Here is a 25597-nt window from a genome sequence, read left to right on the forward strand (position 1 = left end):
AAATCACTTTAGTTTCCAGCCTCATTACAGACCTCAACACTACAGCCCCCCTTCCCCCCCTCCCCCCGTTCCCCTCGTGCCTCCTGCATGGCAAATTTATGTTCCTGTCTCTTCAACCACAGCATCATTGAACAGCACTTCTCCACTTCACAGATGTGTTCGCAGATTGTCCTTGGAGGGTTCCCTGTGCAAACAAAGCCCTCTTCCCCCTCCATCTCGCTCCGATTCCACCCCCTCTGCTTCTCCCTCTATCCATCCCCCCCTGCTCTCTCCCCCCCCACGTTTCACACCATTGAGCATGCCGCGTGTAGCTCCCACTCGCTGGCATCACAAACACTAGATATCTTCAGTTCTGAGCTTTGCAGATTCATACTAATACAGACCAGCATTGGCTCGACGGAGGCGGCGTTCTGCCAAAACACGCGTTGGGGACAGGCAGTGACAGAAAAAAGAAGGGGAAGAAAGAGTCCAGCAGCTCTCGCACACACCGGACTCAAGGTAAATGATCCATATTCATTTATCAAATGACACTGTGTTGCATAATTCTGCTGTGGACACAGCTCTCAGCATTATGTTGGTCTATGTCATTCCTAATGGTTCACGGGGCTGATTATTATCTGCAGCTTTGGGTGGAAGCGTATTGTTAGAGCAGGGAAAACACTGTTGTTGTTGTTGTTGTTGATGATGATGATGTGTTGTGGCTAATACTGTAAACAGCAAACAAACTAGCACAGCACAAGGATGCGAGCTGCGTGCCAGAGTGTTTCTCCTATTACCTCTTATCAAGCTAATTTTATGGGCGTTTGTGTACGATTTGTTAGGCTGCATTTCCAAATGTCTGCACCTAAGTGATTGCTTATTCACGCATGCTTTCAGTCCCATTTCCTGGGAGCACTATTGAAAATCAGTTCACACCCTCCCACCTTCCCCCCCTTCATGCTGAAAGCTCTGAGGGCTTTTCAGTCCAGTAAATGTCACTCATCAGAGCTATCAAAGATGGAGTAGGTCTTTGAAGCCCACACAAGTGCCACCCCAGGGCGGGGTGTGTCCAGACCCCTACACAACACTCAGATGTTTCAGTTTGGAACCTTTCCACTTCCTACTTACCCTCATTGTGTTAGTCACCTAACCTGGTACTCATCATATCTCAGTTAGGTGTAGAGGTACTGGCAGGCGGATGTTGTTACCTTGTGGGGCCAGGGCTGCTGTATTCCCATACTTTCTGCCTTTGTGCTAAATTAAGCTAGTTGGTTATTGCCAATGCAATGTGTGCAGTTAAGTCATTGCTTTTTTCAAAGGTTGTACAACCACCGCGCCTAAGGTGGCACATAGTAACCAGCTATAACCGACCACGCGATTAAATGCTCGACTGACTTTAGGAATTGTTTCATCATTTTTGGAATCCTACACAGCAGTTAGCCAAACACCTAGCTACGCAGTAGTAAAAGTACGTTAACACCAAACTGCTGTTTGTGTTTAGGAATGACTTCAATTACTGACTGTGCCAAGCAAATTAAGCAGCGATGAAAACATCAGCTGTGAGGAAAAGTTGCAGTTGCAGGTGAAGCTCATCGAATGCTTCAGGCTACGCTATGAAATCACGGCCAAGCAAGTTTTCTTTTCCTGCTGGCATGAGATGTGCAGATCAAGTTTAAAGGTGTGACATGTAAGAAAATTGGCCAGCATTTGACCATAGCTAATATCAGAATATCAACAGAGTAACTGCTGTTGTTAGTAACGTTAGCTAAGAAGCTTAGGTGGCTGATTATTCGCTGACTGGAGTCTGCCTGGACTGTGAGCTCGGTTCACTGTTGATCTAAATGAATTATACTGTGATTAAAGAGAGAAACTTGACATCGGAAGCTGTGAGTTGAATATGTGGTTTTGTAAGAATAATGCTAAAGCTAGGTATACAAAATATCTTAATCACATGTTATGGGTTGATTTTATTCACTTGTTAGACAACACTGCAAACTGAAACTACAGGTATACAAAGTGGCATTATTAGAATGGTTAGTATTGTACATGAATGTAAAAATATAATCTAACTCATTCTGTGATCATTTGGATCCGTTTTTTTGTTTTTTTTTGTTTTTTTTTTTTCAAAACAGACTTTTTCAACGCTGCGCATCACAATCACAGTTCTGTTCACTGCCAGTGTGTTCAGGTGACACCAGAAACCTCAGATGTAAATAAGTGATCTGGGTACAAAATATTTTGAAAGTATTAAAGGGATAATTATTTCCAGGAGATGTACTGTCACAGCCAGCTGCAGTACCGTCCCCACATGTGGTGTTGAGCCAGTGCACTACTGTAGCTCTCCACTGAAATGCTTACGCTTGCTACATGCATATGACAGCACAGTTCCAAATCCTACTGAAGAGCAATGCCATTAGCAGACAGAGCCACAGGCCTAGGATTGGAGACACTTTTTTGCAATGCAAAATAAATCCTTGGAACAAACTGATTACATAAATGGCTGAAAGCAGGATGAGCGCTAAGAGACATGCGCTCAGCCTGTAGCAGTGAGGGGAACAAAGCAGGTCCTGATTATAGAAACACTAGACACCTGCATCCCAGGGTTTATTACACATGGTGATGAGGGTGACTAAATATTTACAATGGATTAGCTCGTGCAACCAGAGTATTTATGAGCAAACGACAGCAAGTTGTACTTTTCTTCAATCAGCCACAGAACTGACACATGACTTTCAGGGTTGCTGTTCAGTAATATACCTCCATCACTGTAAAGATTGAACCAACATTAACAATTAAAAGGTTCATATATATATTCCTCATCCAGACTTAATTTGCTGGTTAGAGCTTATCAGTCAAACCCAATTAAAGGGTAACTCCATCAATTTCCCACACTCAAGTGTTTTTACAAGTCTTGGATGGTACTACTGCATATGTTTTTGGTTTTTTTTAATGTAGTGTAAAGACCAATGTCACAAGGTAGCTTGGTTGCATTGTGGGTAATGAAGGCACCAGGTTTTGAAAAGGAAAACAGGGTGATATCTCTGGTTCTGCTGTAACAATTTTTATTTTAAGCTGTCCATTGAAAACATGCCGCCCACATTTACCACAATGAAACCAAAGAGTGACATCGCTAAAGGCAGTTTTCTACACATGTAAAATTAGTGTAATTACTCTTGAAAGCACAAATAATTTGTCAGTAGTCAGTTCTTACTATCCTTATCTGAACACTACCCCAAGAACTAAATTTAGCAGGACCATGCAAAAGCCCACTCAGCCTAGTCACATCCCATCATTTGTGGATGTAGCCTAAAGTTGATGACAAGCTCTAATTCTATCACCAAGCGAAATGTTCTCAGAAGCTAATGCAAGTCAGTGTGATGCCCTTATCATCCTGAACACCCCTGGCACGCATGTGCTTTTAATAGTCCTGTCCATGTCCAGCCCCTGACAGGCAGATTTACTTGAGCATAATCTGACATAGCTGTGAGTCAAACCCTTGTTCCGCGATTGGTGAGCTTTGTTCTCCCTCCCTGTATGCCTAAGGTGAGTGAGAGTGGGAAGAGCTTCAAGCGCAGTCTGTTTTGAGATTTGACTGGGGTGGAAGGAAAGATGCATTACAAATCTCTCATACGAAGTGTAAAGATTTCAGGAGGCGTGCCATGTTATGACTGAGGCTGTGAATAGCTGATTTGGTTTCTAAACAGACCACACTGGGTGACAGCTGTTGAATTTGCCATTAATTGTGGTTGATTTCAGTTAAGGAACTTAACCGTGAGTTAAGGCTGTACAGTGAGGTTCATAATGCTGCTTCTCTCTGGCTTTCCAGCAGCAACAAGCAGCTGTTTTCTGTGAAAAATATGATGCTGCCAATCCAGCAACAAACAGGAGACAAAGTTAGCGATCGGCTGGCAAACAAAGTGGAACATTTAGCAGCTGAGTTATTTATACAAACAGCATTTTAAGGAGGATTAATATTAGACGTACTGTCGTGCCAGATGGCACCAAATAATGCTAATTTTACTGTGCCGGATATGTAAATTGGTGATTGCTTGCTCACACTTATAGTTCATGAGCCCATAATACACCCCAAACAGCTAACAAATGATTAGTGCTGCTTTATCTGTCATCTTAGTATTGACAGGTCTGCACAGCGGCTAATGCGCTCGTCGAGTGGCCACTCATGACACTTTCGCTAATGATTATTGTAGCTCAGGATGAATTAGCCCTCTGAGTGGCTGGTGAGTCAGTAAATCCGGTGAACTGACCGCTGCTGCTTTGGAGCCAATCAGCACAGACTCACATTTGGTGTGTGTATCACTTATCAGAATTCTGACCCACATCTACGTTTATCAACTAACTGAATTGTACTCGCAATGATTTTGAAAATGAAATATAGATGTAAAAGATGCAGTTTGCAAACAACATATGGTGTCATAGCTCGCTAGCTTTATTTATCACATTCATGCAAATAAGAGTGATGGAAATTGTTGATAAGAAAAACCTAATGTAGTCTTCATTAGCACAAGCTACCCATTTGTTGTCACAAGGAGGATTCATTAGTAATGTGTCACCAGGTGCCCAAAACCTGCTGCTTACAAACTGCAAAGGCTTTGCACATCAACAGCAGAGACAATCGACACAGAATATCATGATTGAGCCAGAGATTACGTGTTTCTTCCTACTTTGTTTATCACATAGAAGTGGTTAATATAATGAATCAGAGTTAATTTGGTGTAGCAACTGCTTCCATTCTTTGCTCGCGTTATCATTTGTCCATGTGAAGTTTGTATATAATACTCGACAAGGGATAACCACGAAAGAGATTTGCCAGTATATATTAAACCACTGACTTGTCCGGGTTTGTCTGAAATAGAAAACTGGCAACAGCAGAACACCCACAGGCAGGAGAGCGACATTAATCCAAATGAACACCAGTGCACCTCGGTCAAAAGAGGATAGAAATATAAACATTGTAATATTTGTAGAGCAGATGGGCAGAGCTTTTAAGGCTACCAAACAAGCTGCAGAGATATATAATGTACAGCGTCCCTGTAAAGCCTGCATTGCGTGTTTCTATTCTTTTGGAGATTAAATTATAAGCCGCTGGCGCTTTTCAACTAGACACAGATTAAACCGATACAAAATAAATAGGTACAAGGAGGGGCAGCGCAGCAGGGGAGTGACATTAATCTGACCACACGAGTGTACCTTTCTGACTAGAAAGTAGATGAAAATAGTATCCGGGTGTTACGTGCTGAAAAAAAAAAAAAAAAAAAAGCCCCTCGGGCAGCTTTATCCCAGCTTGACCTATCAGAGAGTTGAAGTGAGCGATGTGCTCAGGTGTCATCGCAGGAGGCCTCAGAGGAGTCAGGGACTGCACAGTTATGGAACAGGATGTATAGGAGGAGCCGTCATCATTATCTGTTACTCACAACTGAGTTGTTTTCTAGTATTCCGTCCACATTTAAACAAGAGTTTAAATACAATTTACAGAATTAAACACAATTATTTCAAATATTTCAAAACTAGGAAACAGTCAGATTTCTTTTAATCAAATTCCACAAACATTTTTAATAATCACGGGGGCTGCAGTGGCCAGATGTGTGAAACTTTGGAGCAAAGACACAAATTTACATAAAGACAGAATGAGCATTTTTTTTAACCTCTTTAAGACGTGTCTTTAACCAGCTGTTTGCATGTTACAATATGTCTAGCTGCTTCATAACCCCTTATACCTTTGTCACCAGCAGGTAAGTGCAACTGTATGGCTTCTTCCACATTGGCAAGGCACTGTACATGTGACTGTTGCTCACTGCTGCGACTATATATAGCACCTGTACATTCATTCAACGCAAGTACCCGTACTCAGTCATCGGAGGTAATATTGCCATTATAATTAAAAAGATAATCAGTGATTTAGTTTACAGCACTGTTATCAGAACAAACTATTCACAGTGCTCCACAACAGAGAATAAAAGGGGAAAAACAATCTCTTTATAAAATCAAATAATGCTGTACGATGTGTTTCTCTTCAAAAGCAGAAAAAAACATTCTTCTAAGGTCAGTTCATATCTAGAAACTGAACGTCTGCAGCGTTTCTACACCTGAGCCAAGGTTGTTTTTTTTGTTTGTTTGTTTTTTTGTTTGCATTTTCTGATCATTTTTCTGAACACCATGTTCCCGGAAGCTTCTTCTAAGCTGGCCTTGACACGACGGCACTCAGCAGTGACCAGTGTCCTGTGTCTCAAAGAGAATACATGTGGGACTAAAATCCCACTTACAGATGTTTTTTTTTTAAAAGGGATTAAACTGATTCAGTGTGTTAACGCAATGACACGTGGACGTTGGCAGGCGTTTGTCCATCAGAGTAGCAGCTCAGCAGCAGTGTGCTGTTGAGAATCCTGTCCTGAAATCTACCTGAACCAGTCGGGCACAGCAGACATCCGCAAGGACAGAAATATTCTCCCTTCCGCTGTTTCTGACGGTGGCACCGCATCAGATAGTCTGACACATACTTCTGTGGGCAGTCGGGCTTCTGCTCTTAGGGCAGAGTACACACACAAATACACACAAGCAAACACACAAGTGCAAGACCGCAGTTGTGCTTTTGTGACTCAAGTCCCAAATCTGACAACTTGGCTGCAGACGGGAAAAGGACATGTCTGGACTCGCCAAAATGAAATCTCTGCTCAGAACTGTTGGATATGTTGCGATCTGAGTCACGGTGCATCTTAATCAGCCTGAAATCAGCTAAAACTGGCTCCCTGAATGAGCGGAGATTATAAACTGCACGCTGAATGTGAGCCCATGTTGGAACATTTGCCAGTAATTACGCCATAATTTGAGAGACCTTCAGTATTGGCATTTAAACATCCCTGTGTGTTGCTTGTTCTTTGTGTGCCTCACTTTATGAATGTAGCACAGGAGTTATTCAAGCTTTTGTTTCCCATTATTCACTGCAAGACTGACCGACTCAAAGACACTGCAAGAAATACAACATGTTTCTTCCACCAGGTATTATGTGTGTGCGCACAAATTCTGTCCCTTTCTGCAGCAGCCAACATTTGAATAAAATCCCTGATATTAGCCCTGAGGAACTAGATGATTCCTTCGGTTGGGTTATTTTTGAGCCAGCGGTTGGTTATAAAAAGAACACAAATCAGCCACACAGTGTCACAGGAGCAAAGCAGCCGACACAGTTCGGTGGTTGTGCAAGACAAGCGAGTGACCCTGTTTTAGTGCTTGTGAAGAAGTGGAGGGGGCCGAGAGGCTGACAGTGACTGAGCGAATTAATTACCAAGCCAGTGAATTGATATTAATTAACAGATAAGTGAGAGATGGCTGCTGATAAATGAGGCTCTATGAAGCAGGAAAACTGAATGGTTGTAAGAACTGGAGTGCATATATGCGTTTATAAGGAAACCTAAAGGGTAAGCTGTGCATTTTGAGAAATAGACTAATTTGCAGGATTGCAAAGAGAGAGCTGAGAGGATTAATGCTGCTCTCGTGTCTGTGGTCAGTCATTATTAAATAAATGATTTAATGAATCTGAGAGATGCTGGGAGGGAGGTTGTACTACTTACCTGTGGACACAGTCAACACAGCTAGCCTGCAAACCGTCTCCTCGCCAGCCTGGAGAATCTCACCCAGTCAGTAGAATAAATGTTGCCTATCTATGTTTTAACAAAAAAGGACATATTTAAAATTTACATTTAATAGTTTGAAACTCATGCTTCTTATTTTTACCCCTTTATGTTTCTTTTTCTTTAATGTGGTCTGGGTGGGTTAAGCGTAAAAACCACTTGGTTAGAGTTGGGGAAAATGTTTTGTTGCTGGAAATTATCTGGATGTTCCATCAAAAACTTCTACCATTAACATGACTGAGAAATCTTCCGTTTTTGTTTTAATTTTTGCCTGGAAATGATCCCAATGTCTCATCATACATGTGTTGCTGCCACCAGTGATGCCAGTACCGTGTTACTCAGTAATGTGTTACTCTAATCTGACCGCTTTTTCAGTAACGAGTAATCTAACGTGTCTATATTTCCAAAGCAGTAATCAGATTAAAGTTACTTATTCAAGTCACTGTGCGTTACTATTATTATTGTCATTTTCCTTACTAAAAATATAAATTTTTGCTTTCTTCTCGCGTTTCGGGGAGTTACGTCGTGTATGTGACAATTCAAGTTTTCAGCATGAGAACAACTCACGTGTTACACCATGCAGCAACGCAAACACAAACAGCAATGGAGATGTGCATTTTCAAGCTGGAAATACAGTCATTATTTTGTGTTTGTGTCATCTAAAGATGACACTCTGTGCTGGCCACAAAGTGCTATCATGCATAACTAAGTTACTTTTCAAAGGAGTAATCAGTAATCAGATTACCTTTTCAAGGTAACCAGCAACACTGGCTGCAAGTTGTCTTGATGTCTCCTAAAAAATATCCAGTGGGTTTGATGTGGAAACACCGTCTCTAATAGTTGTCTCTTGCATGGCAACCATCTCGCCTAGCTGTCACTTTACCACAATCCTCTCCACCTCCTGACATGAAGATCAGCTCATATACATCTAATACGAACATGATATGTGTACGCAGTTGTAGACTTTAGCTACAGCTGCAGTAGTATACACAGTTCTAGTGTGTTTGGAAATTGGAAAAGCTGGAAAAGTTTTTTATAAGGTACAAAAAAAGAAAAAACAGCGCTGTGTCAAAACAGTGTGACGTTTCTTGGGAGCTTGTCCCAGATTTATGACAAAAACGTGACGTGCTATATGTGGACGCAACCCAAACAGTCCCAAAATTCAACTTGACAAGTTGCTATTTTTACTTGCACTCAGCCGGAGCGAGAGCAGGGATTTGACCTGTACTTGAGATCTTGAAGACGACACACACGCGCATCGTCTCTGTCTTTTCGCTTTTAACGTCAACGCTACCGTCAACACTAACGTCACTGTAGATATGAACACCTGAGCATCCATGCATATGTAATCACACTATGTATATCCCAGTGCAGAATAAATCTATAAATACATAACACGTCTACCTGTTTGCACCAGGCAAATATAATAATAATAATAATAATAATAATAATAATATCAATAATTTCTTTATTTTTCCTAGATAAATGTCATCTAATCATTATTATACAAACCCTCATTTAATGATTACTGTGCAGCATGTCAGCTAATGCTGCACACAGCTATAGACCTGCCGGGTGTCTTCTGTCAGAAAGACACCCTTCTGTCTGTCTGCCAGAAATGAGGACATGGAGGGTAATGTGAAAACCTGCATTGCACCAAGTTAGGTAACATCAAAGGAGATGTTCGTACACGCACACACACACACACAGAAACAAATTCCATGATCTAGATTTTTACTTATTAATCCAGCAACCCCAACGGGCACCTCGCATAGTGGAGGTCTGGCAGGATGCTGCCTTCACTTTGAGATTCAGAGTCACACTTGTGTATAACTGAGACATTAGAGTGCTGTTGCCGTTTTTAGCCTCTTTCCTCCAGGAGTCGGCCTTGCTGCATGGCTGAATAGAACATGCACTGCTTCCTCCTGACTACATGGATTTGTCAGGGATTTTTATAAATAGCTCAGCGGCGGCACGTGTCTGTGCCACGCTGCAGACGCAGAACGCAGCTCACAACAGCCAGAGAGATAGATTTGTCAAAAGAGAGGAAGAGAGGCGAGGACAGGCAGAAGGCATGAGGAGGGGGAGGAGGTCAGTTATTGATAAGTCTGTACGGTGTGTGCCAAACCATCAGTATCATATGTCCACGTCTCTCCTCGTCAACTTCACTAGATGACCTTTTTTTTCTGCTCTAAAAAAAGAGGCACATGCTGACACACATACACATTCAACCATGATTTATGGTTAAAGGCTGGTTTCCATTTCCCCTGGAATTGTATTAAAACCGCTTGTCGGCTTGCCTTCATTTAATATTTGTATGCCCATGTGTGCATGCCACCTACAATCCGTGAAAGGTGTCCCTACATAATGGCACTGCCTGAGGGAAGAAAGGCTGAAAAGGCACCAGTCAGTCGTGGAATTTGTCCATCACCAAGGGCAAAGCTCTGTAGTCAGGTTTCATTGTAGTGCACCTTTCCACAACAAGGTCAGAAGTCAGTGTGGCTTATGAAAGACGTACAATAATCAAGGGAAGATGCATGAAAATATATCAGATGCAAAAGTGATATATATGAGATAAACATTAACCAAAAAAAAAAAGAAATGAAAGTTCATCTTGATAGCAGAGAGTAATGTGAGTTGCATATTGATCAGTTGGACTGTCATGTCCATCACTTTGGTCCAGACCAAGATAGTTGTGCATCAACTAGCCAGAGCAGGATTATCGGGGTTCTCAGAGGATACACCCTAAATGAAATGGGGAAAAATGTATGATATGATAAAAACCCTCTAGTGGAGCTACTGAATGGTCCTTTTGGTGAGATGGTGTTTCTCTCAACACTAAAGCCAGTTTGATCACTTTCGCAAATTGCCTTGAAATTTGCTGGACAAACATGATGTTCCTCAGAGGATGTATCCAATTCATTCATTCATTCATTCAGTGATCCCCTGAGCCACTCTGCAGCCACCAACCTCACACCAAAACTTCATTTGCACAGCGTGTTACACACATCCAGCCTCTGCATAGAAGGAACGCATCAAAATTGTGTGATTGCGTGACCTTTTGTGTGCATTTCATCCTCGACTTTACATCGTCAGGCTCCCTCGCTGCAGGGGTCTAAAAACAGCAATGCATCTTGTTCTAGTCTTTGTGTATGTCTTGGCGGTGTTTGCATTACGGATTTCATGGTGGGAGAAAGTAATCCTAACAACGTTCTTTTAAAACCTTCCACGAGTCTATGGAGAAATCTGACGTAGAACTCGACCCTCACTGGTGAACTTGAGTAAACCCATACGCCATACATGCGCTGCTATACTTAAAATATCTCTGGCTATTTTTTTTTTTTTTTTGCAAGCCTCTCTGAAAATAGCTTTTCATTAACAAATGAAGTGCACCTTCAGATTATGACTCACACAGACGACAAACTGTTCTTCCAGTCCAGTGCATCTGTTTTATAAATAACATCTGGTATATAACAGGGGTGTTTCTGGGGCAGGGAGCATCACATCCACATTGCATCGCAAAGGAGCTGCAATAACTTCGGGGCTGTTCTTCCTCGTGTTTAATCTTGATTGATTAAAGCTTCGGTGAGAGCATGTGAGCTAGTAACTCTCCTCTTAACCCAAAAACAAATGCCTCTCCCTGCAGAATATGTTTTTACTCTAATGTTCTCTTTGTAAATGTCCTGTTTCCCTCTCTGATACTCACATCTGATGGCAAAGGAAACTGCCATTCACTTTTCATTTAAAGGCAATATCAGAAAGCTGATTTATTGGTCCAAACCAAACACAAACGCACACGCTGCCTCTTGTGTACACAGACTCACACACGTAAATATGATACCACAACCAGCCAGCGGTGAATGGGGGACACAACACTTTCAAGTTCATTTGCTCCAGCAAATGGCCTTCGGTTGGCTAATGAATAGTACATTTCACGCAATGTTCCCAATTCCAGGTCCAAGCATGAAAACAATCCACTGCTGCAACTCCACCTGCACTGCACTCAAAGTGATAAAGGTAAAAGGCAAGAGGGACTTGTGAAATTGGGACTTTTTAATTAACGTGTGTGGATGAATAGACAGACACAAGTTGTCCTAAATTATCATCATCCATCAGATTTCTTCAGAGATATGTACATAACAAACCTGTCACAATAAAATTGGCTTACCTCAGTATGAAGCATGTTGTTGTTGTGGGGACAGGAAAGTGGCTGAACCATCAAGTCTGTCTCGACGTTTATTTTTGCCGTGTAAATATCATCCTAATAAGGGTGTACCACATAAAAAAAGTAGGCCGGTCCTCACAAGCAACAAAAAGAGAACTAGATTCTATTATTTCAAAGTTCTCCTGTGAAAGTTGCTGCAGTTCATCACTTTCCCTCTGAGATTTAAAACCACTGCACACCAGACTAGAACTCAGGACTGTGTTGCTCAAAGACTACAATCAATATGAGCCTTTACTCTGTGACATCAGGCCTCTGAAAGGCAATATGCCTCATCATTCTGAAGATTCAAATCATGTTGCCTGTATCCACTTTAGATGTGTTACTGGCTCGGTTCTAGTGAGTTCCATTCAGCTCAGCTCAGTTCTTGGTTATATAGTACATCCAGCACACGGTGGCATTTAGGCATTTTTCTGTTGTTCGCTTGCTGAGCTGAGCCCGCCGAGATGAGCAAGACTTCATTGCGCTCCGTCTCCATTGACTCACTTTTGGAGCTGGCCACAAGTGGTTATTCGAGGAATTGTAGTTTTTGACATTTGTTACATTTTCAGGCCCTGGGGTATCCAGTTTTTTTTTCGTTTCCCCTTCAGGAAAGTGCTGAACTTGGCAGCACAGCCTTCTCCGGCACAGCCTTCTCCAAGTTGCATCTTTTAAATGGAACAAATTAGGCAATCTTAAAACTTGATCTCTCATTCCACTTATATACATATTTGCTTTTGTAAGTACTCAGGTCTTTACTGCAGAGAATACTGAACTGTTTCAGATATATAAGAATGCTTATTTGCTCTCAGATGGAGAGTTAGATGACGATGGATACCACTTCCATGTCTCTGGGATTTTATGTGAATGTATTGTATGACTGTCTAACTATCCAATGATTTCTTATTATTTCCTGTGAAATAGGCCCACTTTTATAGAAATGTTTAACCTTTGATGGAGCATCCTCACAACCCTTCCCCATCTGGAGTGACCCATGTGTCCCAGAGGCAGAGGGCTGACAAACAGTACATGACAGCAGCAGTGTGCAAATAAGATGGGACAGCTTGTGACGAACTATGGAGATGTGGCTCATATCTGTGCATATACAATTTGTCAAGTTAAAGAGAATTGAGTGTTTTTTTTAGTGTTTTTTAATGACCAATTTTAGGGGCTGTTTCCATACTTTACTTTTCATAGCCAAACAATAAATCATCCTAACTGCTGTGTGTATTATTGTATTTATTCTGTGTGATCATTCTAATAAAGAAGATGAACAGTACAGTATCTCTCTATGCTCCATCTGTAGAAGTAACTAAATAGAGACCCCAGTGCTACAAGCCATACTGTGAATTGAAGCTGGATATTGTCAGCTCCATATCTTAGCCTCTGTAACTGAACTCCAGTCATGAATTGTTAGGGGTTTTCTTAAAGTCTGCAAACTGCAATCAAACAAGAAAACCCTGAGTGGATGTGAATTTGGCTATCAGGGATGTTTAAGCTCTCTCTGAATGAGGCAGAGCCCGCACTGAATCAGTTTCTTGCATATGGAGTTGCACCTGTCGTCTACATCCAGCCCAGCCAGTGGGCCTCTCCGCATCTTGTTTCTTATCATCAGTTAATTCATCAGGTTTCCCAACAACATTTAAGAACTGATGCATAGTCTAAATATCTAAAGGGGCAGCCCGGCTTCATGAAGCTAAAACATACGATTAGCCACCCTGGTAACAGCTGAAGAATATGTTCGATGCTGCCAAGCTAAGATGCATTTTTTTTCCTGGTGTATTGCAATCACTGAAAAACAGGAGCGAATACAATCATTTAGCAGTATTATCACAGTGACCTTCACTTATTCAGAGAAATTGATTATGACGTATTTGCTGCTTTCCAGTTATGCTCTGGGTTCACATTTGTGCACCTTCATGCATTCAATTCATTAAATTCCCGCTGATGAACATAGTTCTTTCCACATCTCTTCAGAGCCTACAACCTACAGGTCACAACCTCGCACCTACACACAAATCATCATCCGCTTACATAAGACATAAGATGTATTTTCTTTGTCACAGCTGTACACTGAGATATCAGAGTCAGAAGTCATTGTGTCGCCTGTGTGTGTTTTACAGCAGGTTCAGCACCATGAAGACCAGACTAGGCTGCCTGTCCAACAAATCTGACTCCTACAGTGACTTCTCTGAGTTCCTGCCTCCGGCCCACGAGACAGCCGCCAGGTGTCTGAAGTGAGTCTGCCAAAAAATATCTGAAGTTTCCAACAAATGGAAACGCTTCTGTTGTGTTACAGAACTCTCTGGATGCCACAGTCTGCCTTGAGTTTGAATTTGTTACACTTCTTCGAAAACGTTTCTTCAAATTAAGTTTATTGCTTTTTTTAGTGTGGCTTTCAATCTCATATAATCCACTCCTGTCAACCCTCATGCCAGAAACATGGATTAGCAGCTCAGCCTTCTGTTGTTCATCATACACAATACATTTGTGTGATACGATTTAACCTTTTCAAATAAGCGCTTGGTTTTTATTTGCTGCAAACTTGCGTAACAGTTAACAAAGCCGTGGCAAATGCTGATGAAGAAACATTTCTCCTACTGCCATCAAATCGGTTTGAACTGACGCTGCCTACAGCTGCAAGTGGGCAAAATGTTCAGTTGTAAGCAAAAGGCACATTTGAGATGTCACAAGTTATTTTAATGAAGAAACATTCATGAAGTTTGGTTCAGTAATGAATTAATTATAGGTCTTCTGAAAATGTAACCAAATCTGCTGCATCGAAAATATACATACAGTAAACTGAACAATCAATTTGGGTGATTACAGAATGTTGTGTGAATCAAATTGTCTTTGTAGCATGGACTCTGAACTTCTTCTGAGTGATTCTGACTGATAACAGCTGACGACTTTTCTCGACTCAGCCATAAACACTGCAATGGGAATGTCTAAGGAGCTCAGCATTCATCTGAAAGAGCAAATAATAGAGGTTGATGTTCAAGATAGAAGCACCTTAAACACAGCACCTTAAAGCCCCCCTGATGTTTGCTGTTGATCACACGGACAAAGAAAAAACTTCCTGGAGGAAAACTCTTCTCGGAGAAGAGAAGGTGAGGCCTTTAGCCCCAAGAACACCATACCAACTGTCCAGCATGGTGCAGTCAGTATCATGTTGTGGGGCTGTTTTACTGCCAGTGGATCTGCTGCTTTAAAGAAAGTAAATGGAATAATGAAGAAGGAGGATTATCTCCAAATCATCAGCCAGAAGATTGGCTCTTGGGTGCAGTTGGGTGTTCCGATGGGACAAAGATCCCAAACGCACATCAAATGTGGCTAAATCAGGCAAGAATCTAGGTTTTGGAATGGTCTTGTCAAAGTCCTGACCTGAACTCCATCAAGAACTTGTGGACTGTGCTGACAAAACAAGTCTGTGCGAGGAAGCCAACAAATGTAGCTGAACTTCACTGATTCTGTCGAGAGGAGTGGCTAAAAATTCAGCCAGAGGACAACCAGAAGCTTGTGGATGGCCATCAAAAGCACCCAATTGGGGTGAAATGACTGTATGTATATTTTGACCCAGCAGATTTAGTCACATTTTCAGTAAACCTATAATAAATCAATTACTCAACCAAATTTCATGAATGCTATTTTGTGACAAAGTACTTTGTATTCCTCTTTTTCCATCACAGAAACATGAGAGCTGTAGAAACCATTGGAACTGAAAACTGCTCTTGACTAATCTATTCTAACCTATTTACATGAGTGAAAATAGATTAACACATGTCTCCCTCAGTGTTGGAGGTGAACCTGTGAGTGTGAGATATGTGAGGAACGTGAGCGAGGAGAAGACATGACCTGCTTTTCAGAAGACACGTGTCGTGTGTCATAACATCACATTAGCAATACAAACGGTATAGGGGTGTCGCCATTATTGACGATAATGGAGATATTAAAAAGTATATTTCCAAGTCACAGCATGCAAGTGGGTACGAAACCTATAAGAGGGGAAGCTGTTGCAAAGGTTAAAAAAAATCTAAGATATGTTATTATTATTATTATTATTATTATTATTATTATTATTATTATTATTATTATTAAAATGAGATGTCAGACAGTTATTCTTCTATCCCGAGCTTCCTCCTGAGCGGAAGAACAACCGCGAGCATTGAATAAATCATACATCAAACTCCTCTGCCCTTTCAATAATATATACAGTACCATCTGGTGTTAAAAATGCATGAAATTACAGTGGTTGTTCGGCATCTTGCTCAGGCACTTTCTTCCGGCTCTTTCTCTCCTTCAGAGTGTCAACCGACGAGGTTGTTCGGTGGTCAGAATCGTTTGATCATCTTCTCTCTCACAAACGTAAGTGGACATTCTCTATTTCTGCACAAATCACCTTTCTGTAGCGGTAAAATAGCCCTTTCCCCGTTTCTTTGATAGTTTCTGCTTCATACTCAATTCAATTCAAGTCAATGTCCTTCCCTCTAAGACCATCTTGTCAATTCTGTGTTGTAATGACTCCTTACTGCATAATGAGTCACACACTTGTCTGTGACCTTCCCCTTGGACCAAACACACACTGGCACAGACCCACTCACAAAGATCCATTTGCACAAACCGGTCACGCATTTATTAACTGCTAACCAGCTGTGTGACGTAACATCAGAGGCATCAAAACTGAACTGACAGGACTCAGAGCACATCCACCTTGTGGGATTTCTCCAGAAATACTCACCACACACTCTTGCTCCACTTCGAGCTAAATCTGCTTGATATGAAAACCCTTTCTTTTTCGGAATGTTTGTGTTTTACAGAGTGTTTCACTGAGGTCCAGAGGGTCACAACTGATGTAGAAATGGTTTGATTGAAATAAAAACTCAGATTGCAAGCATAGCAACATGGACGAAAAGTTGCTTTATGTTTGTAGCTGCTTGGAGTAAAGCAAGGAAAACTGATCCAGATACAGTTCAGACATCCAAGTCAGAAACTCAGGCAAGCTCCACCAACCCCAGCTTCACCATCGTAAGCACAGATGGCGCCACACATAGCGAACAATACTTTTTATCCTTTCATCACTTCTTACTTAATGGTAGTGGATGTGTTGTAAAACGTCTAGTCACAACAATGTCGTAGCTGCCGTTTTCACTTCTGCTCAGACGATTTTATGCTTGATAGAAGTCTTTGTGAGCATGAGGAGGGAGGCGACCCCTAATCTGTTAGATCAGCTGCTGTAGCTGCTTGTGAAGTTCACAGGCTTTCCATACAAACATCCCTTTGCTGTGGGCGTCAATGTTTTCCCAAGCAGATACACCGGGACGCATTTAGAATGAAAGTAGGGAATACAGATTCAGAAATACTGACTTCCGACTCGCAATAGAATGCAGCGTTAGTACCTCAAACAAGGATATAGTTGACCAAGTCATCCAACCGGTTCAAAAATGTTAAAAATTAATTACATTTGTGTCATAATTATTGATATTCTGTAAAATAAACATAATCAAACAAAAAATCAAAAAAGTACGAACTCTGAACGTAAATACATTTCAGTCAGCATATGTGTCAAGTCACAAGTCTATCCGCTCCAAATCCAAATGAGTCTCAAGTCATTTATTTTATGTCATCAGAACTGTGACTAAATTCCATATCTTTGCCAGTTAGAATAAAAAGAAAGAAACTTTTGAGCATTACATGATGTTTCAAGCTTTAATCACTGGACCGATTGTTGTTGTGATAGCCAGGGCTGGACTGGAACAAAAAAAATTGGCCAGTACAACCAACTAGTAATTTATGTATGTGTTCCCCAAAGGAATGTGTTTTACTATTATCCCAAATCCAACTCTGCTGCTGACTTTAGAAGTCTGTCAATTAATCATTGTGGAAAGCAAATAAGTACATTTACTCAACACATAGTTCTACCTCCTATATTAAATTGGAATTGGAATATTCTATTTCCTAAGCATAATGCATCATCAGCATCCTAAATATCAGAAGTTTAGCATCTATTGTTATCTCCACCACTTTTATCTGCTCTGTGTAATTCAATTCTGCCACCCTTTTTATTGGAATCATCTCTAATACGTATTTTCTGATATAGCAGCTCACTTCTAACCCTTCAGGTTAAAAGGTGCTCCCTCCTTTAAAAAGCTACAACATTGTTATATAAGGCTAAAGACTGTGCTGCTGTATGAACTCATGCAAAGCAAATATTAAAAGCATTTGGCACTGTCTTACTCTCTTATTCAATGTGGGCGTACCTTTTGCTAATAATACTTTTATACTTTTTTTTACACTTGCTTTAGTAATGTAAATTGCAAAGCTTTTACTTATCATTTAGCAGTTTTTAAATCGTTTTTTAAAAAATGTGTTTAACCACAGCATAAAGAGCTGCTACAAATTCAAACTACTATGCAGCCTTTTAACACACCTTTAACCTAAATATCTAAAATGCCATGATGTCGCCTAAAACGGACACTTGCTGCTCATCCAACACTTCTCAGCCTTGACCGTTTGCTATTTTATCAGAATAAGGTGCTGTGACTGCCAGATTTTGGGAACTCTGCAACACCATTTAATACTGATACATATAAATCAGCATTGCTCATCATTCTGCATCTACAGTGAGATTCTTCACTCTGAGCACGCAACTTCTCCAGACCTCCCTTCTTTCTCTTAGGTTGCCCCACGTTGCCACTCCTCATGCTCACCACTTTGAAACTAGCAAAAGTTACAGGAGACAACGCAGAGAAGGGGTGGGGCCACTTTTGTATTATATCCTGATTGATTCGGTCCACTATCTATATTGAAGATGGACCAATGGGCCGTCCTCTCTAAATTGTGCTCTTAGAAAATAATTATTAAAAAATTAAAAAAAAAAAAGAGGAGGGCTGGAATATTTCATTGGATTAGCCCAATGTCCTACAAGAAAATCAACCAATGGGCCGTCATGGTCAATAAAAATGATTATAATATACTTTTTTGATTAAATTATGACAGCCCGGCCCAAAAATGTGCAGATGGCCAGTCCATGCCTGGTGATAGCAGTCCATTGCAGTCAGTCACACAGTTGCTGCTGAGCAGATTTGAAGGCACCCTGCAGACTTTTGCTGTATAAGTACGCACATCAGTCAAGTACTTCACACCTACACCTGCCTGCCAGTGTAACCTTGAAGTATGTGCATGCCTTGCTGTTCCATGTTCGATTGTTGGAGGTGGTATATTATTATTATTTATAATATAATTATTTTGTTTGTGATGTGTCAGCAATAAGGGGAAATGCTAGCGTTGATGTAACCAGTGTTCAGATAAATGTTGCTTTCTGAAAAAGCACCATCAAATTTAAAAAACAAAGAAAGGCCACGAATGTTCACATAGGAGAAGCTGGGACGAGTTGGTTCTAAAAATCGCTTGTCAAAATAGTTGCGGATATATATCTTCAAATTGATTAATGAACAAGAAAAGTCTAGAGGGTTTCCTTTTAATGATCAGCCATCACCGCAAGTCTTCGTCATTAAAGAATCGTAAGCGTGTTTGAGTCTTACATATGAGAGACTTTGAAAATGGATGTGACTGCAAACGCTTTGCTTGCTACTTAGCAGTTAGATGTCTTTTTCAATTTATGATTTGTACAGTTCTTCAATAAAAGAGAGCTGTAAACAATCTCCCCCTCGCATGAAAATTATTTGTTTTTGTTCAAATCGAGGTTGTGACATAACACCCCGGCTGGACACATAACCATTAGGAAGCTAATGTCGCCCGTGAAAAACAGCGTTTGTCACGGGGGCCAAGAAAAGGGCCGACCCCAGGCGGGATGCACCTGTGTATCCTGTTTCAATTGACCGAGCATTAGAGAGGTGAACTACAACAAGTACATGGACACATAACACTAACACATTACATAATTCAATATCAAAGCAATGGGGCCGGGACACTGAATGTTCCCCTGATAGGATATTGCATTCACCTTGCCCTAATTTAATTTGTAAGGCGCAATAGTGAATTACGCTTAGACCTTCGTGGATTCAGGGTCATTCCTCAGTGTGTAAAGCCGATTGTGTGTGTGTGCTGTTGGGGGCCTGACCCGAGAACACTGTCGGCTGTTACATGTCTTGTTAGTAGAAAGAACATTGTGTGAAGCTGACGAGCAGCCGGGCTTTTGATATGTCAGGGCTATAGTGTGCATTCTAGCCAAAGTTGTCATCCAGAGTGACGAAGTGACGGGAACAGTCCAAAACAGCAGACAGTGTTTTAAGCTTACTGCTACAGTGTATTCTTTAATTAACATCCTGGCTGGTCCCAGAGTGCCACAGTGATTGTCCCCAGTGATCGTCTCAGCCCCAGCTGCCCCACATTGTCCCCGTTGCTCCCAGCTGCTCCTAATTGTTCTGATGTATTTAAGCGTGAGTCTCTGGACAGTCAGTTCATTAAGCTCCCTTGTTGCACTGACTTAAAGTTTCTCAGCCACATTTACTGCTAAATTCATGTCAGCCTGCTCTCCATTTTCACTCTGACTTTTGTCAAATTATCTCCCTCAGTCATTCTTGCATTCTAACCTTCTAAACCACCTACTGAGCAATGGACCTTTACCCCCATCCTTTCCGAATGAACGCTACCTTAACAAGTTACCAATCTTTATCAATCTTTGTGCGCTTTTGGTTTTAGGGTGCTTTGTTTTTTTTTTAAACCATGAGTGCTATGGAGCAATAATTTTCCATCTTTTTCCTGGTTCTGGACTGTAGTTTTTAGGATGATAGTCTATGTCCAGCGGCATTTCTCTCTTCCCAGTCTCTAGGTGAAACAACATCATCCAAGCTAGCACCATACACACTGACAAACGTTATCCCTAGGCAAACTTGGTAGCTAATGGTGTGAACCTAAACAAGTTAGTAGCTGTTACCTTATTCTTTTGCTGGGATTTAGCCATTTTATGGCCAGGGCCCACTGTGCAAAACAAGTATCCCATGCACTCTTTCACAGTCAAGGGCACCACCCAAGCTGATAGGTTCTATGTAAAGAAAAACAACAGCCAGAGCTTTTATTCAGTCAGTCAAGGGCACTACTCTACTCAATACTCAGGGCTAAACTGAGACCCAATATTTTCACCATGAGCAGGCCCTTGGCGACAGTGGCAAGGGAAAAGAAAAACGGCCTTTAACAGGCGGAAACGTCGGAGCAGAACCTCGGAGACTCAATGGTGGGCAGATTCTTTTCCCGTGATACCAGAATGAGATTTGGTGCAGCCCGGCCAATCCCCTGCACTGTCACAGTGCTGTGGTCATCAGTCTACATATGCGAGACAAGCGGCATGATTCACTTCATGCTGTTGGTTTGATGCTGATCTACTAATTAACAGTCCGTGGGAGTAATGTCCCAACAGATATAGCACTACACCAAGACATAGAGTGAAGGACACTGCTAGCAACAATGTTTTATGAGGATCGGGATGCACTCAACACAGACTTTCATACGACATCAAATGGCAATGTGAAAGGGGTTACTCAAAGTGGTGGACCCTACAAACTGTCAACTGAATTTGCAACTCTTATGTTCAGATGTCTGCTCAGTAAATTTCACTGTTGCTGTTTTGACTTTGGAAGAACTCAAATGCTCTATGAGCCCCACCACTACCTCCTCAGCCTCAATCAGCAGACGTACTGTCATTTGTGACTTGCTGTTGAACGTAGTGGAGCAAATAGCAGTCCGATATTTACATTAGGGATGTCATAGAGACCAAAAACAAAGCTAAAAGAGTGAATAAGAATACCTTATGTGTTTTCGTATACATGCAACAAAAACAGACCAGTCACTTCATAAAGATTATTAATGGAAATGTTTAAAGTCAGTTTATGTAGACTATGTGCGTGAGTACAAACCACATTTAGAGCAATCAGTATCCAATGATGGCCTGTTGGCCGCTACAGTTGTGATTTAGATCTAACAACTGGGGGCTCCTAAAGATAGCTGCCGTAGCATCATTTACATCTGAAATTGAGGAGATTTTTTTGAAACTGAAAGAAGACCGAAGAACAGAACTGAAGGCTTTGCTTTTCTCAATGGAAAGCATGTCTTCACTTCTTATCTGGTGGACTGTGATAGACAGATGGTTCGTCCAATCGCCTGCCAAGTGCTTTTTTGAAAGCGCCCGTCCTTCTCTAAGCAGTTTCCAAGGACAACTTCCCAGATGGTTGTGTGTTACAAACCATTTGGCACGTCCGGTTATTTTGTAAACTGACGTAATTCACTGAAGACCTACATGAGACCACACATGAAGAACCCTCTTTGATGCCATTTCACAATAAAATCCTGAAATGGTTTAATCAAAAGTATAAGGCTTGTTGGTTATAGCTTGATCTTTGTCGGTTTTATTCAGTATCAAATATCAATGTAGGTTGTGTTGCTTTGTAAAGTTATCTTAAAATACAATAAACAGTATACAGTAAACAGAATACTCTCATCTTTTCAGTCTGGGGATGCCAAACCAGATGTAATGTAAAAACACTTTTAAAACACTTTCTTGCACAGTACTGATCTTGAGAGAGATACGGCACCTCACCCATGACTGTCTAGTATCCAAAGTCTGATGCTACTAAATGTCATAACTAATGTAGAGCAGGGAAGTTTGATCTCTTTGTACAGGTATGCACTCTCTGAGAGCTCTTCACAGAGTGTGTCCCTACAGAGGAAATCCATTCCAAAACATTAAAGTCGATGAGATGGACCGCAAGAAAAGCTTGATGATTCCGCTTGTGTTGATGCAGTTATTTGGCGAAGTCTGCAAACAAACCTGTGTGTGTGTGTGTGTGTGTGGGCCATCCACTGTGCCCTGCCCAGATTTATTAGGTAAACATCAGAAATGACAGGGTTTGAAAAAAACATGTCAACGTAACACAAGCTGGTAAAAAAAAACAAACAAAAAAACAAAAAAAAAACACATGCCCTCCCTCCATGTTATCATTAGCACATTAACTGATCACTTATCTTGACTGATGAAGACATGAAAAAAAAGAACTCTTTGTGGGAGTACTTTGCTCCTATTTGTTTGTGTTCTAATCATGAGAGCTGATTCCACCTCTGGGAACACAAGTGTGTACACACAGGAAAGATGTCAACATAGGATGAGGGGTATTATCACATTATTTAGCTGCTCTGTGCTGAAGGAAAAACAGAACAACTGCAGAAGAGGGAGTTCTCAGCCTCTACACAGAAATAGGTGCAAACGCTGCAGTATCCATCATGTTTGTGAAGTGTCTTATTGTTTTTACATCCTCCCTAAGCATCCTAATCTTTTTTTTTTTTGTTGTTTTGTTTTTGTCCTTTACAGATGGCCTGGCTGCCTTCCGGTCATTTCTCAAGACGGAGTTCAGCGACGAGAATATTGAGTTTTGGATGGCCTGCGAGGAGTACAAAAAAATCAAGAGCTCAACCAAGCTTGTGTCTAAAGCTAACAAGATCTTCCATGAATTCATTGATATTCAGGCACCGAGAGAGGTGTGTGTGTGTGTGACTGGGGTTAATGTCTTCTTCCATTTTATTAATTCTCCATTGTCAAAAGCCCTTCATCTAATTATGTGATTGTGATATCTTGGTACATTTCTACAGCATACAAAATGTAAGTGCATTTCAAACACCACTGTCTCCATTTTCACAAAGAGTTGGTCTTTGCTACACCCCATCAACCCCCTGACATGCACTTTATTTGCTCTTTGCTACACTAGAGGGACTTTGAGAAGTGAACAGTAAACGCATGTAAATAAAAGTGACTTAAATCTCTGTGAAATCATGGAAAAAATCACCCTGTATATCTCAGATGATGTGACTTAATGTGAGTGACCTTCTTTTCCTGGCAGATAAACATTGACTACCGCACCAGGGAGAAGACCAAGCAGAGCCTGGAGGATCCAACCCCAACCAGCCTCAACGAAGTCCAGGCTAAAGTCTACAGCCTCATGGAGAAAGACTCCTACCCACGATTCCTCAGGTCCAAGATGTACCAGGACATGGTCAACAGAGCGAGCGCACAAGGCCAGCGGAGGTCCGTTTGACTGGGTGCGATGAAGACCACGGAGGACATAAAACTGGACCTACACTGTAAATCATCCATTAACCCTTTGACATGTCTGAATACTGTGAATCTGCAAGGATGGGATGACATGCTTGACTGTTTCCTTTGTCTACACCAGCTCCATGCATGCAACCCCTCTAGGAAAGACGCGTCTTAGTGCACAGCACTGTACAGTGCAGAGAAGGAGATTGGATGAGGATAAGCTAATCATTTTACCTCTACTTGGTGCTGGGTGACATGTCAATAAAATGACCGCGTCATGCCATAAATATCTATCACAACACACACTGTTCTCACTATTGATTTCTTTGAAATGGATGAGAAGAAATCAGCGATTTGCCATGTCATTAACATCCGTACTGATGGAAAACATTTAAACTTTTAAACTAGAGCTCTTGAACAGAGCACGATAGAACAGCTTTTGATCTTGCAAAACAATTCCTGGTATTAAAAATGTACTTCAGCTGCTAAAATTAAGCGTCAAGCTCTAGAATAAACTTTCAAGTTTGAGCTGAGGGTTGTTTTCAGTTCAGTTGCATAGCCCAAGCTTTATAAAACATATTGGATGGAAATACTTAATTTAGAGAAATAATTGCAGTGGGTACTTAATGTAACGTAGAGTTGATTTTCATTCCATCAGCAAGAAAGAAATAATCTGTGATAAATATCCTTTATGACACCCAGCACTGTCCCGACTTCTTTGTGAAATAGATGCTGTGGTTATGCAGGTGACTAGACCTGTTGTGGTAGTTTGTGTGTTTACAACGAACAATAAAGTGAGTTAACACTTGATATCTGAAACTGTGCCAAACTAGATTGCACTTAAATGTTGATATAGCTACATAATCCTGTGTATTGTCAACTATTCCAGGTATTCTATGTGACTTTAAATGTGCGGTATAATTAAGGGTTGGGTTCATCTTTCCTTTCAGTTCACGCTGAAGGTAGTGGAAATCTGCTGTCATTGAACCTGTTCAATATTAAACATTCTGCCAGACCAATCCTTTGAGGCGGGCCAGGATTCAGTTGTAATTTATCACTGGTATCTTTTTAAATTAGATTTAATTAAAGTCATGTCATCGTGCTATCGGGACCAGAGGCATTATTAAATGTAATCCGCTTCATCGGACAGTTTGACAAAATGACTCATTATTTGCAAGAAATTTGGGAGCGCTCACTAAAATGGAAATTGCACTGGATTACATAACTCATCTGCTAATAATCAGTAGGCAGTGCTTCATTAAACTGAAGATTAAACATTGGTCTCCCAGTCACTGGAGCAGTGAACTGAAAGCAAGCCCCAACCCCCACAGAAACATGCGCACATTTCCTAAATTATTTTCAGCATGATGCAATACTGAATAAATATTTATATATTCTCTACTTGTACAGTATGTTATGAAATGACTGCAAAAAAAAACAAAAAAAAAAACAATTTAAATGTAGATTATGTCTTCAAAATGACTAATGTGTTTGAACTGTGCTCCCTCAGTATTTGCACTCATTTTTAAACTGGTTGACTGAAAAGATTTCCTGAGTATTTCGGGAGAGACATTTATTTTCTTTACTGCATGTGTGCTGAAAAAAGGCCAAACCCAACATTAACTGGCTGAACAACATATCACCCGATATTGTACGTTGCCGTGTTCCACATGAATGTAACCTCCCTCCCCCTCTTAAATTTTGTGATTAAAAAGGGAATCTGCATCTACA

General features: G+C 41.0%; 1 protein-coding gene across 2 annotated transcripts; it reads left to right on the plus strand.

Moving 5' to 3' along the window:
• Positions 1-317: 317 nt before the first annotated feature.
• On the plus strand, positions 318-25597 carry LOC119028035 (regulator of G-protein signaling 8-like). Of its 2 annotated transcripts, none has more exons than XM_037113524.1 (5): positions 318-498; positions 13947-14060; positions 16127-16188; positions 23144-23310; positions 23670-25597. In XM_037113524.1, the coding sequence occupies exons 2-5, from the start codon at positions 13960-13962 to the stop codon at positions 23862-23864; spliced, it is 525 nt and encodes a 174-aa protein (XP_036969419.1). In that variant the 5' UTR covers positions 318-498; positions 13947-13959; the 3' UTR covers positions 23865-25597. The 2 variants fall into 2 exon arrangements, with proteins under 2 accessions (XP_036969419.1, XP_036969420.1); XM_037113525.1 differs by having other exon boundaries at positions 13950-14060.

The sequence above is a fragment of the Acanthopagrus latus genome, chromosome 11 (genome assembly GCF_904848185.1).
Source record: "Acanthopagrus latus isolate v.2019 chromosome 11, fAcaLat1.1, whole genome shotgun sequence".
Classification (NCBI taxonomy): Eukaryota; Metazoa; Chordata; class Actinopteri; order Spariformes; family Sparidae; genus Acanthopagrus; species Acanthopagrus latus.

What these genes read in the sequence shown, in the direction of transcription:
- LOC119028035 (XM_037113524.1), top strand. Translation starts at nt 13,960, where the DNA reads ATGAAGACCAGACTAGGCTGCCTGTCCAACAAATCTGACTCCTACAGT. An exon ending in TCATCTTCTCTCTCACAAAC is followed by an intron (nt 16,189 to 23,143) that starts GTAAGTGGACAT and finishes TGTCCTTTACAG; the next exon opens with ATGGCCTGGCTGCCTTCCGG. An exon ending in ATATTCAGGCACCGAGAGAG is followed by an intron (nt 23,311 to 23,669) that starts GTGTGTGTGTGT and finishes TTTTCCTGGCAG; the next exon opens with ATAAACATTGACTACCGCAC.